General features: G+C 37.0%; 1 protein-coding gene across 2 annotated transcripts in view; it reads left to right on the forward strand.

Moving 5' to 3' along the window:
- The first annotated feature begins 897 nt into the window (after positions 1-897).
- LOC110660561 (protein LSD1) overlaps positions 898-14,076 on the forward strand; it is a 46,320-nt gene continuing 33,141 nt past the window's right edge. Inside the window, exons 1-3 of one of the 2 annotated variants that reach the window (XM_021818908.2) lie at positions 898-1,184; positions 1,274-1,345; positions 2,604-2,729. In XM_021818908.2, coding sequence (XP_021674600.1) covers positions 2,606-2,729 — 124 coding nt within the window. In that variant the 5' untranslated portion in view covers positions 898-1,184; positions 1,274-1,345; positions 2,604-2,605. The remainder of the gene's footprint in view (positions 1,185-1,273; positions 1,346-2,603; positions 2,730-14,076) is intronic. The other variant, XM_021818907.2, reaches the window with a different exon arrangement.

The raw sequence follows: 14,076 nt of genomic DNA on the forward strand, positions 1-14,076 counted from the left end.
TTACAATTAATTTCTTTAGAGTTTGTGTTGAACTGTAAATTTCTTATAAATTAATTTCTTTAGAGTTTGTGTTAAACTGTAAATTTCTTATGTTATGAAATGGAAAGCAAGATGTTGAGAATATTTATTGTACTAAAAGCTCTTTACAACATTAAAAATGATTATAAAAAAGCAAGGATTTGCTCTTATGGATCGTTAGAGGCTTGATATTCACGTAAAGAAGATAATAGTGAAGTTAACTCTTAAAGATAGACATAAGTTTGGGATAGCCGAACCTCTATAAATAAATTGTGTCATCATTCTTCTTCTCTACTTTGTGTTTAATTTCTTTAAAAATCCCTTTTAGCTTTCAAATTTTTAATTAAAATCCAATTCACCTCTTTTGAATTGCTTAAGGGACAATAAAATATATTTAAATCAATTCACATGAAAAGTAAGTATAAAAATAATGTTACTATATAATAAAAAATTAAATTAACATTTTAAATAATATTATAAAAATTAAATCACAAAAAATATTCTCAAAATCTAAAAATATTAAATTTTGAAACAATAGAAATCAAAATTTATATGGAAGCAAATCATAAAACTTTTTTAATTAGTTGAAACTAAAATTTGTAATTTGTTACTTTAAATGAAAACCATCATTTACCAATAATATTTAAGCTCACATGACTACAAAAATTTCAAATTTAATTTTTAATTAAAGTTAATTATAAAAAAAAAATCATCATTATTCATCTTTTTAAAAAATCAAAAAATTATTTTATTACTCAAAAATTTAAGAAATAAACTCCATGACTATACTCTAAACTTCAAAATATTATGAATTTTTCTGACCTACACCAATATGGGTCTGCCTATATACCCACCACACCGTGAACTCGACCGTACAAAAAGTGGAACCCACCTGATGCTGCGGTGGTGTTGCCGAATAATTTTCGAAAGGGGAAGTTTCCGTTTATTCAGAAACAATTTCAACAATCCACATTTTCTATATAAGCTCTCCCCCGGTTTCTTCCTTTTCTTTTTGACCCAATATCAGATTTCAACAAATTATTAAAAAAATCCCCTTGATTTTGGGTCCTAAGCCTCCACCTGATCTCCTTGGTTTCGACGATCAGCAAATTCTTCTTGTTTTTATAATTTTGTTGTCGTTGTTGTCGTCAAAGATAAAGAATTGGGTATTTGTTTTAATTAATTTTTGTGGTTTTTGATTGCTTTATTTTTTTTTTCTTTTTTTAAATTTGATGATTTTCATTTGGGTTGGCAGGAGTTTTGACTCCTTCTTTTCGATTTGCTTCTGTAAAGGGCGTAAGGCGGTTCTTCTTTTGAAGCAATTCAGGTGTTTTTTACTTTAATAATTCTTTTTTTTTTTAAATTAATCTTTGCATTGATTTGCAATTTTCTTATAGGTTTATCTCGTATTCAATGAAATAATTTTTTTTTTGAGAGCAATGAAATAGAAGTTGAGAATAAGTTTTGCAATTTTTGAAAGCATCGGTCTTCAATTTCTTTCATTGAATATCAGTTTTGGCATTCTTGACTGCTGATGGATATTGGCTGTTTTAATGATTGTGCTTCTTCATGGGTTAGGGAGATGGTTTTTTTGTCTATCATGGAATTCCCTTTGGGCACATCTGATAGTGCATGTAGTTGAATTGATGATTGTAATGAAGTGGGATTTATAGTTTGAATTCCATTAGGACACACAACCTAAGAAGAATTGCTTATGTGCCAACTCCATTGAACAACAATTATTCTAGGTTTTGTATTTCTTGAATTGCGAGGCCTTCATTCTAAGCGTGCAACAAATTCATGACAAGAAAGCAGTTCATATTGATCAGTTGTGCCTGTTCCATTACATGTTCAGTTGTCATCTTCAATTTGATTGGAAATTGCAAGTTTTATAGAAGCTGAAATAATTTAAGTAGCACAATGGACTGCTGCATGCATTTCTATTTGCCTCCTGACCCTTGCAAAAGAAGGAAACTGTAAATTTTCGATGCCAATGGGCTCTTAAAAGTTAGTTTTGGAAGTTGACTATGATGTTCAACTTAGGAATGCAATGCATGATGACATTTCGGGATGTTAGCTTGAATATGTCATTTGGCAGATGGAGATGTTTGTTATTCAGAAATAATACATTACTTCCCGTTCACATCATCTAAGGAAGCCTATACATATAGTACTATGCTTTACATGCTAGTGTATTTTTCAGTCTCTCTCTCTCTCTCTCTCTCTCTTTCATGATTTGTGTGCTTAGAACTGCAACTCTTTTATAAACAATTCCTAGATCTACAAGGGGCCCATATCATTTAACAATTTTAGTTCACGAATGAAGTATAACACAATATAATTGGATACAACTGAAATAAAATCAATAAATTATGACCCATGGTGATAAAATTAAATGCGTAGGTATTGTAAAAACAAGCAAAATTCATGATTAACATTAATGAATAGAAATGAGAGAAGTTTTGCATCCATGAGGGGGCGTATTTACAAAAATTCAAAGTTGATTTTGGGTTTTTATGTGTTTTATGATCTTGGATTAATTCTATTGAACTAGTCTTCCTATGTTGATTGTTTACAATTTGCAGCTATGCAGAGCCAGCTTCAGTGTAGTGGCTGTAGGAACATTCTTCTTTATCCAAGAGGAGCAGCAAATGTCTGTTGTGCATTATGTAATGCAATTACCTCTGCTCCTCCTCCTCCTCCTCCTCTAGGTACACTTCTTTACTATCTACCATTTTACAGATTAGTTTGTGGCTATGCCATGCTTCATTTTACAGTTTGTTTCTTGACTTGTAGAGAGAAAAAGAAAGAGTTTGGGTGGGAGGGGAGCAAGTGAGAGAGACAACAAATGATATTTTTTCCCCTTTTCATCCACATGCTTAAACATGTGTATATATACACATGCTGCCTAGGGGTGTGCACTACCGAACCGAACCGAACCGAACTGAACCGACAAAATGGAAATAACCTAATTGCCAAATATTACGAACGGAACCAAAATGTGTGGAAAACCAAATAAAACCAAACAATCCTAATTCGATTTGGTTTAATTCAATCGGTTTTGGGTTATTTTTTCCCCTTTTCATCCACATGCTTAAACTTGTGTATATATACACATGCTGCCTAGGGGTGAGCACTTTGTTCGAACTGTACTGAACCGAACCGCCAAAATGGAAATAACCTAATTGCCAAATATTACGAACGGAACCAAAATGCGTGGAAAACCAAACAATCCTATTTCCCCTTTTCATCCACATACTTCAAATTGCGTATATATAAACATGCTGCCTAGGGGTGAGCACTTGGTTCGAACTGAACTGAACCGAGCTGAATCGCCAAAATAGAAATAACCTAATTGCCAAATATTATGAACGGAACCAAAATGCGTGGAAAACCAAACAATCCTAATTTGATTTGGTTTAATTCAATCGGTTTTGGGTTTTAATAAAATTAAACAATTTGTGTGTGTAATTCGATTTGGTTTAATTCAATCGGGGTGTGTGTGTGTGTGGAAAACCAAACAAAACCAAACAATCCTAATTCGATTTGGTTTAATTCAATCAGTTTTGGGTTTTAATAAAATTAAACAATTTGTGTGTAATTCGATTTGGTTTAATTCAATCGGTGTGTGTGTGTGTGTGGAAAACCAAACAAAACCAAACAATCCTAATTCGATTTGGTTTAATTCAATCGGTTTTGGGTTTTAATAAAATTAAACAATTTGTGTGTGTAATTTGATTTGGTTTAATTCAATCAGTGTGTGTGTGCGTGTAATTTGATTTGGTTTAATTCAATCGGTTTTGGGTTTTAATAAAATTAAACAATTTGTGTGTGTAATTTGATTTGGTTTAATTCAATCAGTGTGTGTGTGTGTGTGTGCGCCCGCGCGCATGATTTGGTGTAATTCAATCGATTTTGAGTTTTAATAAAATTAAACAATTTGTGCGTGTGCGTGCGCGCGCGTGTGTTACATAAAATCCTTATAAAAGTAAAGAAATTTGAACATGAATGTCCATCACAAAGTTAATGTAATAGAAGTCCTTAACAGTCCTAATACAATAAAATTAAAGTCCTCATATAAACCAATAAAATAGAAGTTCTTGTACAATCCAAATACAATAAAATAAATGTCCTTGTACAGTCCTCATTAAACAATCACAGTGTTTGCAACAAATATAAAAGCTAACAAGCAAGTCTCCAAGATAAAAGCCATACGATCAAATTAATATATTACAAATTTCTACCACTTTGTCTCCAACTAGCAAGTTTGAATGCTTCAAATACTAGCTGATGGATATGCAAACATGGAAACTTGGAAAGTATTATAATTGAGAAAAAAAATTAACAAAATAAACAATAATAACTCTAAGCGATTATGGCAATATTTACCCGTTCCAAATTAACAGTGTTTTCATTGGTGCTACTTATTTCACAAAGTGCAAACTCTGAAAAATAAGTAAAAAATAATTTAGCAAATAAATTAGAAAAAAGTAAAAGCAAATTAATTGAGATTAATAAATACCCTCTTCAAGCCTTTCAAGGTCTGATATTTGTTCTTCAATGGATTTGCAGTAATGGGATTTCGGCAACAAATCCTGTGTGCATATTAAGGCTTTAATTATTTTAGGAGTTAAAGAAATCTTAAAAAGGAGCAAGTACTGTATCTACAATGCTAAAGGTTGATTCTGAAGCAACTATAGATATAGGCACTGCCAATATATCTTTGACTATGTATGAAAAGATGGAAAATCTGCTAGAATTATGTTGCCACCACTTTAATATATCCAATTCTTCTTTTTCATCTACCACATTAATGCCCTCATTTATATAGCAATATGAGATAGTCTTTTTGTTAGCTTCTCAAGTCTCTATTTTATTGATGTGAGCCCCAGTGGATTGGCCAAACCCACAAACAAATTGTTGTTGAATACCCAAGAAAGCTCAAAATCAGATTCAACACCAAGGATTTCTTGACTAGCCAAAAAATATATTTAGGTAACCATGGAATTCCAAAAATGCAAATAAAGGATTCTTAACCCATTTCATATATAGATGAAAGAACTAAGAATATTAATGATAATTAATCTTGCAAGCAATCAAACTTGACAAGAAAAGTAGTTCTTTGAAGAACCAAAGGGATCAAATTCTCCCTTCAGTAGTATTTGTCCAAAAGTTGCTAAAAGAAGAAGATAAAGAGCGTTATATAGGTGGATGCCAAAAGGAGATTAAACCCTAGAAAATATTCAATCTATATATTAGCTACATGCCAAAAGGTACAAGCATAAAGCAATAGGGAACCACAGTCATAAGCACGAATACCCAACACCACTTTCATGCGCTAAAATCGTTGTTGGATAGCTTGCAAATAGAATGCATTTTGCCTTTCTCCTTCACTACTTCTATTTGGCATGATTGTAAATTCCCTGAAGAATGTTTGAAATAACCTCACAACACTTTTTCATGTATTTATACTCAATCAATAGCACTCTACTTGTGTTTTACTAGTGTTGTCGCCAGGCGCCTAGGTGCTTGCCTAGGCACCCTGTGTCACGGGTCCACTTCCTAGCTCGGACAGTAGTCCCGTGCGGCGCCTAGACTTCCACCCAATCTAGGCCAGCCTACTCGTATTCAAGGGTCTTTCCCTTTTATAAAGGATCTCAAGTGTTCTTATCGAGGGACTTTCAAGTATCTAGCCCGATCATCGAGCATTGATATTCCTTGTAGCACGATGTCGCCCTTCATCGTGTACATCCACAAGCCTCATCTGAAAACTAGGCAACAACCATCATCCGAAAACAAGGCAATAAGCAACATCCGACCATATGGCTGAACCCAAAGCCAATCTAATATTGTTCCCCTATACCGAGTAGCATCATTGGCCCTTATACCGAAACCTCGGGCCTAGGAGAGACGCGCACTACAAGCCCCTCGGCCTTGTAGTGTCCATGAAGCTCCTTCTTCATGGAGACACCGAGTCCCTATCTCTCGAGAGCCCGATGCCCGCCGCCTAGTACAATGAGTACGTAGGGAGCTCACTTAGAGTCACGCCCTTGCGCCAGTGACCCCGGGGATGGTGGAGAGCTTGACACCAAATTCGGCAACTAGCTGGGCCCGACCGTGCTCACCAGTGCCCAACTAGTCACACCCCCCTAAAGAGCATTAGGAGCATAGTGACCTCTGGCAGGAGGAGACATCAGTATGTCTCACCCATCACACCCCCCTGGACTTTTCCATATTTATAAAAGTGTCCGCCAAACTTCTCATTCTCATCAATCGTGCCCTTATACCATTTCATAGGCCTACGGCTTGGCTGGGTTGGCCAATCCTCGAGGGATAACGGGCTGTCCCCCTTACATTCTCCCCCACTTAAACAATCGATGTCCTCATCGATTTTCCCTGAACACCTCCTATTGAACAATGCTCTCCTGAACATCTTGTGCCTCTCCAAGTTAGTCACCATGTTGGACAAAGCTCTCCCCAAACATCTTATGCCTCTTCAAATTTCTCGTTATGTCTGGTTCTCACATATTGATCTCGTGATTCCCTTATGTATCTTCATATGAACTTGTGTGTATCTTTTTACACCTTCTTCATATCATCCTCATGTTAGGATGGTGGCATGGTTGTCCCACTCGATCAGTGGCCCACTCGATCAATGGTAGAAGTGTCATATTCTTCCTTGTGACCTTCTCCTCCATGTAGATACTCGACACCCCTGTCGACTACTGCTGTTGTTACTGCGGCCTGGCATTCTAGTGAATTCTCACTTTAGTGGATCTATTCAATCATCTGCATACTCCCCCACTTAATTCTTCACATCTCATGTTGTGATGGTTCTTCCGATGCTTCATTTCTCCGTACTGTGCTTAACATGCCTCCGCATGAATCTCATTGGGCCTTCGTTAAGTCATTCTTGTGGCTTTGCCTTATGGTTGCGCCATCGTAAGTACCTCGCAAAAGAATCACAATACAAAATAGTGTTATACATGAACTCAAGCATAAGGAAGCAATAGTATTCCATTTCGGAGCTATGCTCTAGTATTATGGTTGCCAATAAGGAACAACATAATCATCATGTAAATGAATACCGAAACTGACACATTACCGATTTCGTGTATTGCCACGTTCCTCTCGGGAACTCAAATTATGCTCGTGGGACTCATTGCTCATGTTAGGCTTGCCCTCATTTCTTACTGCACACCCATCGGTGGTATACTCCTCTCTTGATGCTACCGTTTATCGATGATAAACAATTCTCGGCTACCAATTGCTTCTGCTCTCCTCGTTCTCTTCCTATTTGGCTTTGATTCATCTTGGGTAACACCAAGTGAGTTTGGCCTTTATGATCTCTTGAGGTCTCCACCTTTTACTACTTATCATCTTCCACTTGGAATGGGGTTAACATCTTGAAGGGATATCATATTGCTCATGATTGCACTCTCCACCTGCAAAATTATCACAAGATCGCCTCGAGGGACTTCTCTTATCCCACATGCTTCTTATTTTTGTTTCCTCGGTGAAAAACACATATACACGACTGCCACAGTCATCAAGCTCATCTCGTTATCGCAATCTAAATGCTTGGCCATCACAATTGCTTAGATTTCCCACAGATGTCTAGGACTCTATTTGACACCACTATCGTCACAATTGTGATCCCAAGATCATTCGTTTGCCCATAACTCAATGTCACTTGACAAGTGCTTCATCATCTCTATGTATTCTCACTTCATAGGTATTCAAGGTGGCCTCAAGCTCTATTGGCACACCCAATTCATCGGGGAGTCATTACCCTCTCCTCAAAAGATTACATCTAATGAGGCGTGCAGCCCTCCCACACGTGGTATCACCACTTTTATCACCATGTGGCTCTGAACAGCACCATCTCGTATTTTACGATTGTTTTGGTGAGCTTTTTCTCATATAAGCTACCACCATCAGCATTATGACCTAGTTACCAGTACTAGGTATCCGAAACTTTTTGAGTTTCATAGGGACATTTGGCTACCGTTTGCCAATGCAACTTAATAGTGCTTACATGCACAATTGGGCCTCCGCCCTTTCTCGTGTTACCACGAGCCAACTCGTTACCTCCAAAATGGGACCTTGGGTTTCATACCCTTTCTAGGCTTATCGTAAGCCAACTCAATTTCTACGCAACATGATTTGGGATCCACTTGTCCCTTTTTCGAATTTATCACATAGCTGATTTTGCTTCAGCTGCACATAGCATCAATCGCCTCGTAATTACGTGGGATTCAATAGAATCCACACATAAGCCAAATTTGCCATCAATGGCATTTCAAGGACCGTCTCGCCTCAAGTTGCACTCTAGCAACAGTTTCACTTTCTATGTTATCCATAGGATAGCAACATTCATATTTCAAGGGACTCAATACATTTCTCATCCTTCATTTGAAGGTTATAGCAGCCAACCGCAATGGGCATTCTCCGAGGAGAAAACAACTGTCTCCATACCGATTAGGGTATTTCAACCCATCATTCCGAAGGTTCTCACCACTGTTAAGCGATCTCAAATTTTCCATCTCTTTACCCGCACAAAATACGTTAAGGTATTTTGAAGGCTTTCATAGCCAATAAGTAACTCTCGAATTCCAACTCTTACCCCAACTAGGGTATGACACCATCTCATAGAAGAGATGAGCCAACAATTTCGCAACGCTTGGGGATAGCACACCCCATATGTCGAAAGACTTCCACAGTCTATTAACAATTCGCAATCGTCTTATCGATCCTTGGGGCTTACTCATCCCCACATGTCTCGAAGACTTTCACAGTCTTTTAAGCAATCCCGAATATTGAATCTCATCACCCGACAAGGGTCATTCACCATCTTAATGGCTTTAGGGCTACCAATTGCCCCATATTTTCTAATGTTTTCTCAATATCGATTGCCTCATTTTTATCTGACCAATGTCTCAAATGATGTTACTTGCTTGGCAAATGTCATTTGCCAACTTCGCACACTGTTTTGCCCATGTTAGCATCCTTTGCATTGAGGAGCCCCAATTGGTGTACTGCACTCGCATACCACCTCTTCAGGGCTCAACAACATCAAGAATACTCATTTGCCCCACATATCCCTTATACGTTGTGCATGCCACAATATGTTTCTAACAAGGACATCACGCCCTTTCCCCATTTCGAGGTTGCATACTCCGCTCACCCTTCCTCAAGGTGAACGCACGATTAGCTTTCATCGCTTTATTCCATAACCATTGGATTCCATCGTTTCTCATTATTTTCACATCTCGTGTGCATCACACAATCGAAGGCTTCTCGAGGAAGGTATGGATTATTATCCATCACGAGCACTGACCTTGCTCTGATACCAACTGTCACGGGTCCACTTCCTAGCTCGGACAGTAGTCCCGTGCGGCGCCTAGACTTCCACCCAATCTAGGCCAGCCTACTCGTATTCAAGGGTCTTTCCCTTGAATAAAGGATCTCAAGTGTTCTTATCGAGGGTCTTTCAAGTATCTAGCCCGATCATCGAGCATTGATATTCCTTGTAGCACGATGTCGCCCTTCATCGTGTACATCCACAAGCCTCATCCGAAAACTAGGCAACAACCATCATCCGAAAGCAAGGCAATAAGCAACATCCGACCATATGGCTGAACCCAAAGCCAATCTAATATTGTTCCCCTATACCGAGTAGCATCATTGGCCCTTATACCGAAACCTCGGGCCTAGGAGAGACGCGCACTACAAGCCCCTCGGCCTTGTAGTGTCCATGAAGCTCCTTCTTCATGGAGACACCGAGTCCCTATCTCTCGAGAGCCCGATGCCCGCCGCCTAGTACAATGAGTACGTAGGGAGCTCACTTAGAGTCACGCCCTTGCGCCAGTGACCCCGGGGATGGTGGAGAGCTTGACACCAAATTCGGCAACTAGCTGGGCCCGACCGTGCTCACCAGTGCCCAACTAGTCACACCCCCCTAAAGAGCATTAGGAGCATAGTGACCTCTGGCAGGAGGAGACATCAGTATGTCTCACCCATCACACCCCCCTGGACTTTTCCATATTTATAAAAGTGTCCGCCAAACTTCTCATTCTCATCAATCGTGCCCTTATACCATTTCATAGGCCTACGGCTTGGCTGGGTTGGCCAATCCTCGAGGGATAACGGGCTGTCCCCCTTACACCCTGGCAAGGCGAAATCTAGGCACCTCGCCTGGGAAGCCTCTAGGCAAGGCGACTTCAACTAGGAGCTGCCCAGGAGGCCTAGGCGAGGTGAGAAAAGGTGAATAAAGGCCAGAAAATACAAGAAATTTAAAAAAAAAGTTGAGAGAGAAAATGGCCACCTTCTCCTCTTTCTTTCTTTTTTTTTTTTTGTTAAACATTTTTGTTATTCCGGCCGAGTACGTTTATTGTTTTTTTTCTTGTTTTTATTACTCCTTATTAGAAGTGTTGTGGAGTTCTTTGGATTTCATTGTTCTTATACTCAGTCAGTGGAAATAAAAGAATCTTTAAATTCTTCTCCTTCATTGATCTATGATTTAAATTCCTAACTCCATCAAATACACTATTCATCCTAAATTTTTTTTACACCTCTTGAATATTATTTTTTAAGGAAACACTCAATACATTCAATGAATATTATTTTTCTAAAATTCTGTTACATTACATACTACAATCTATTTGAGTACTCTATTATAATAATCTAGTCCATTCTAGTATTTACAAGTTACCATTTTAATCTATTCTAGTGTTCTTAATTCTTATGATGGAATTTTTTTTATTTTTTATTTTTTTTATTTGGTTAGGATCAAAACAAATGGCTGAAAAATCTATCGCATCAACACACACAAACAATAAAAAGGATACAACATGAAAACATACATGAATGCTTTTGATCTTGAAACTTAAAACACATAATATGCTGTGGAATATGAATATGAAATTTAGCAATTTATTGATTGTGTAACATGAGAGTTTTTTACATTGTATATTTAATTATTTATTATTTTAGAATGAATTAGCGCCTGAATTTGCTTGGGTGAGCGCCTAGGCAAGCGCCTAGCGCCTTGAGTGATGGAGGACCTTCTCGCCTTAAGGGCGCTTAGCGCTTTTGACAGCACTATGTTTTACTTAATTTTAGGTTTTGTCCCTTTTATGTACTCATTACTCTAGCCTTGGTTTTTATAAATTATGATTGACATCTAGCATAGTGTATAATGACTGCCTAACTAGTGATGAATTAAATCATCATTTTCTTAGAACCTTGATCATACATACTATGTGCTAAAGTCTCTCTGTTACAAAGTCCCGACTCAAGTTAGGGTTACGGTTCATGTCAAACCCTAATTGCTCCGAATCATGTCCTAATCTAAATTATAATTCTTACAAATATGTAAGCAGTATCTAACTTAAATCACTTATATACGAGATAATTGTGTCATCTCAGGTCAATGAACTATGCACTATTATGATCTAGATGACAACATATTGACAAAAGTAAACTACATGTATATATTATTTATACGCCACTGATTTGGCCTACTTATCTTATAAATACCCACTGTATTTGTCCCAACATCATAATGTCAGATAGCATGAGACTTACCATTCTATTTTTATTAGTATCACATACTAATCCATGAAAACAAATAGAGGTGTCAGTCTAACTGGATAGATAATGTCCAATAAAATATCCTTGCTTGTGAACTAGAGCAAAATGAATCAAAGAAATTAATAGACTCAAAACCCCTATTTGGCATTCAAAAGAAAATTGGTATAGAAGAAGAACAAAGAAACACAGCAACAATAATCAAAAGACTCCAAAGAAACCGAAACACAAAAATCAGGATGAAATGAAAAGAATCACTATGAACCAAACATCATGAACCGAAAATAAATAGAAAATAAACAAGCCCGTTGTCAAGAGCCAATGTTTTGATACCAAAATGATGTGAATCCCAATGGACTTGCCTTGAAACCCACAAGCAAATTGATGTTTATTACCCAAGAAAGCTCAAAATCAGATTCAACACCAATGATTTCTTTACTAACTGAAAATTATATTTAGGTAATTAAGAAATTCCAAAGATGCAAATAAAGGATTCTTAATCCGTTTCATTTATAGATGAAAGAACTAAGAATATCAATGCTAATTAATCTTGCAAGCAATCAGACTTGACAAGAAAAGTTGTTCTTTGAAGAATCAAAGGGAACAAATTCTCCTCTCAATAATATTTGTCCAAAAGTTGCTAAAAGTAGGAGATAAAGAGCCTTATGTAGGTGGCTGCCAAAAGGAGATAAAATCCTAGAGAATATTCAGCTTGTACATCATAAAAGAAACCCTAATTAGCTACATCCATAAGGTACAAGCATAAAGCAATGAGGGACCAAAGTCATAGGCCCATGAGTGGCGCATATGTGGCTAATGGCATAAAGTGATAGGGGACCACAATGAATAGGTGCATCTGTGTCTAACGTGGGTTGTAGCACAGCCATGCTGTTTGGGTGTGCACCATTTTGTCTTGTTCCGATTGTTCTATTGTTATTGCTACTCATGCATGGTTTGATCTCCATCCCTGCAAACTTGCACCAATATGATCCACTTACGTTCTTCTTGCATTCCCAAGTTGACAACCTTGCTCTCTGGCCAAAATCTCCTGAATCAGCCCTTGCAACTTCTTAGCTCTTGCCATTGTTATTGGTCCTTAAGAGCTTGGTGCCATTTGGTTTCCATCATTTATGATTCAAGAATTAATCCCTAAATTCAACCTTGATTTCTTTTTTGTTCCTTCACTTACTTTGTTTTCACTTGTATTTCCAATTATAGTGCTATCACATCTATTTTCAGTTTGAAATGTTTTCTTGTATTCATGAAACAACTCATATACAACCAATATAGTTTTCTGTGCCAATTCCATACCCTTTTCTTTTCTATACGCAGCTAAAAGAGTGAATTTCATAAATTTCAACTTATATCAAGGACCAATCACTATTGCAATATAAATTATTTTATTAATCTTATTAGGATCCCCCAAGTATTTATCAAATTTCACCTTTATCCTATCACTCGTACACGCAATTCTAACATCACTTCCTTTCCACTCTTGCAATAAACAGTCAACTGAACTGATCCCATTAAAAAATATATTAAAAGTGACATATCTAGATCCTAATATTCTCAAGGTAAGATCATAAAAGTGGCCTAAAAATTCCACAATTGTCTTAACATGTTTCCAATTCAAACTATCTGGCAAACCATCACCTCATTGAAGATCAAGTTTAAAGCATCTATCTGCAATGGCATATCTATCAAATACATTTTCAAACTTTTGTGCAGCATCTAACATCGAATAAGTGGAATTTCACCTAGTGCACACATCTAAGCATAAAGAACTTTTATTTTCAATTCTCTCCATCTCACAACATGATTTAAACTTGTGCAACCTTGCAGGAGATTGCCTAACATATCCAATTGCTTCCCTAACCTTTTTTATTGGAATGTTGGTTTCCATCAATCCATCAACAATAATCAAGTTAATTATGTGCAGCATCTCATGTGGAGGTACTTGCAATTTAAATTGCTAAACCCCCATCCCTCTTTTTCAAATAGGCAATAGCAACATTATTTGAACTAGCTTTATCATTAGTTACAATAAACACTCTCTTAATTCCCCAATTAAGCAAACAACTCCTAACTACCATGCCATTATCATCACTCTTATGACTATTAATTGGACAAAAATTAAGAATTATTTTGTGCAATGTCCAATTATCATCAATATAATGTACAGTGATACATACATAATTGATCATATGAACAAAGTCCATGTATCTGGGCTAATGCATACCCTTTGATTAGACTTTTGAAAGTAATTCTTCAAATTTTTCCTCTCCTCTAAATCATAACAATTCCTTGAAACTGTCAAACGTGATGGAATTCGAAACCTAGGTTGTGTATATTTGACCCATTGTTTAAAACCTTCCCCTTCTACAAACATAAATGGAGCTTATCAACAATTATCATTTTAGCTTGTTTCCATCTCTATACCTCATGATCAAAACTCCTAGTAGTTAG

Source organism: Hevea brasiliensis, chromosome 4 (genome assembly GCF_030052815.1).
Source record: "Hevea brasiliensis isolate MT/VB/25A 57/8 chromosome 4, ASM3005281v1, whole genome shotgun sequence".
NCBI classification, from domain to species: domain Eukaryota; kingdom Viridiplantae; phylum Streptophyta; class Magnoliopsida; order Malpighiales; family Euphorbiaceae; genus Hevea; species Hevea brasiliensis.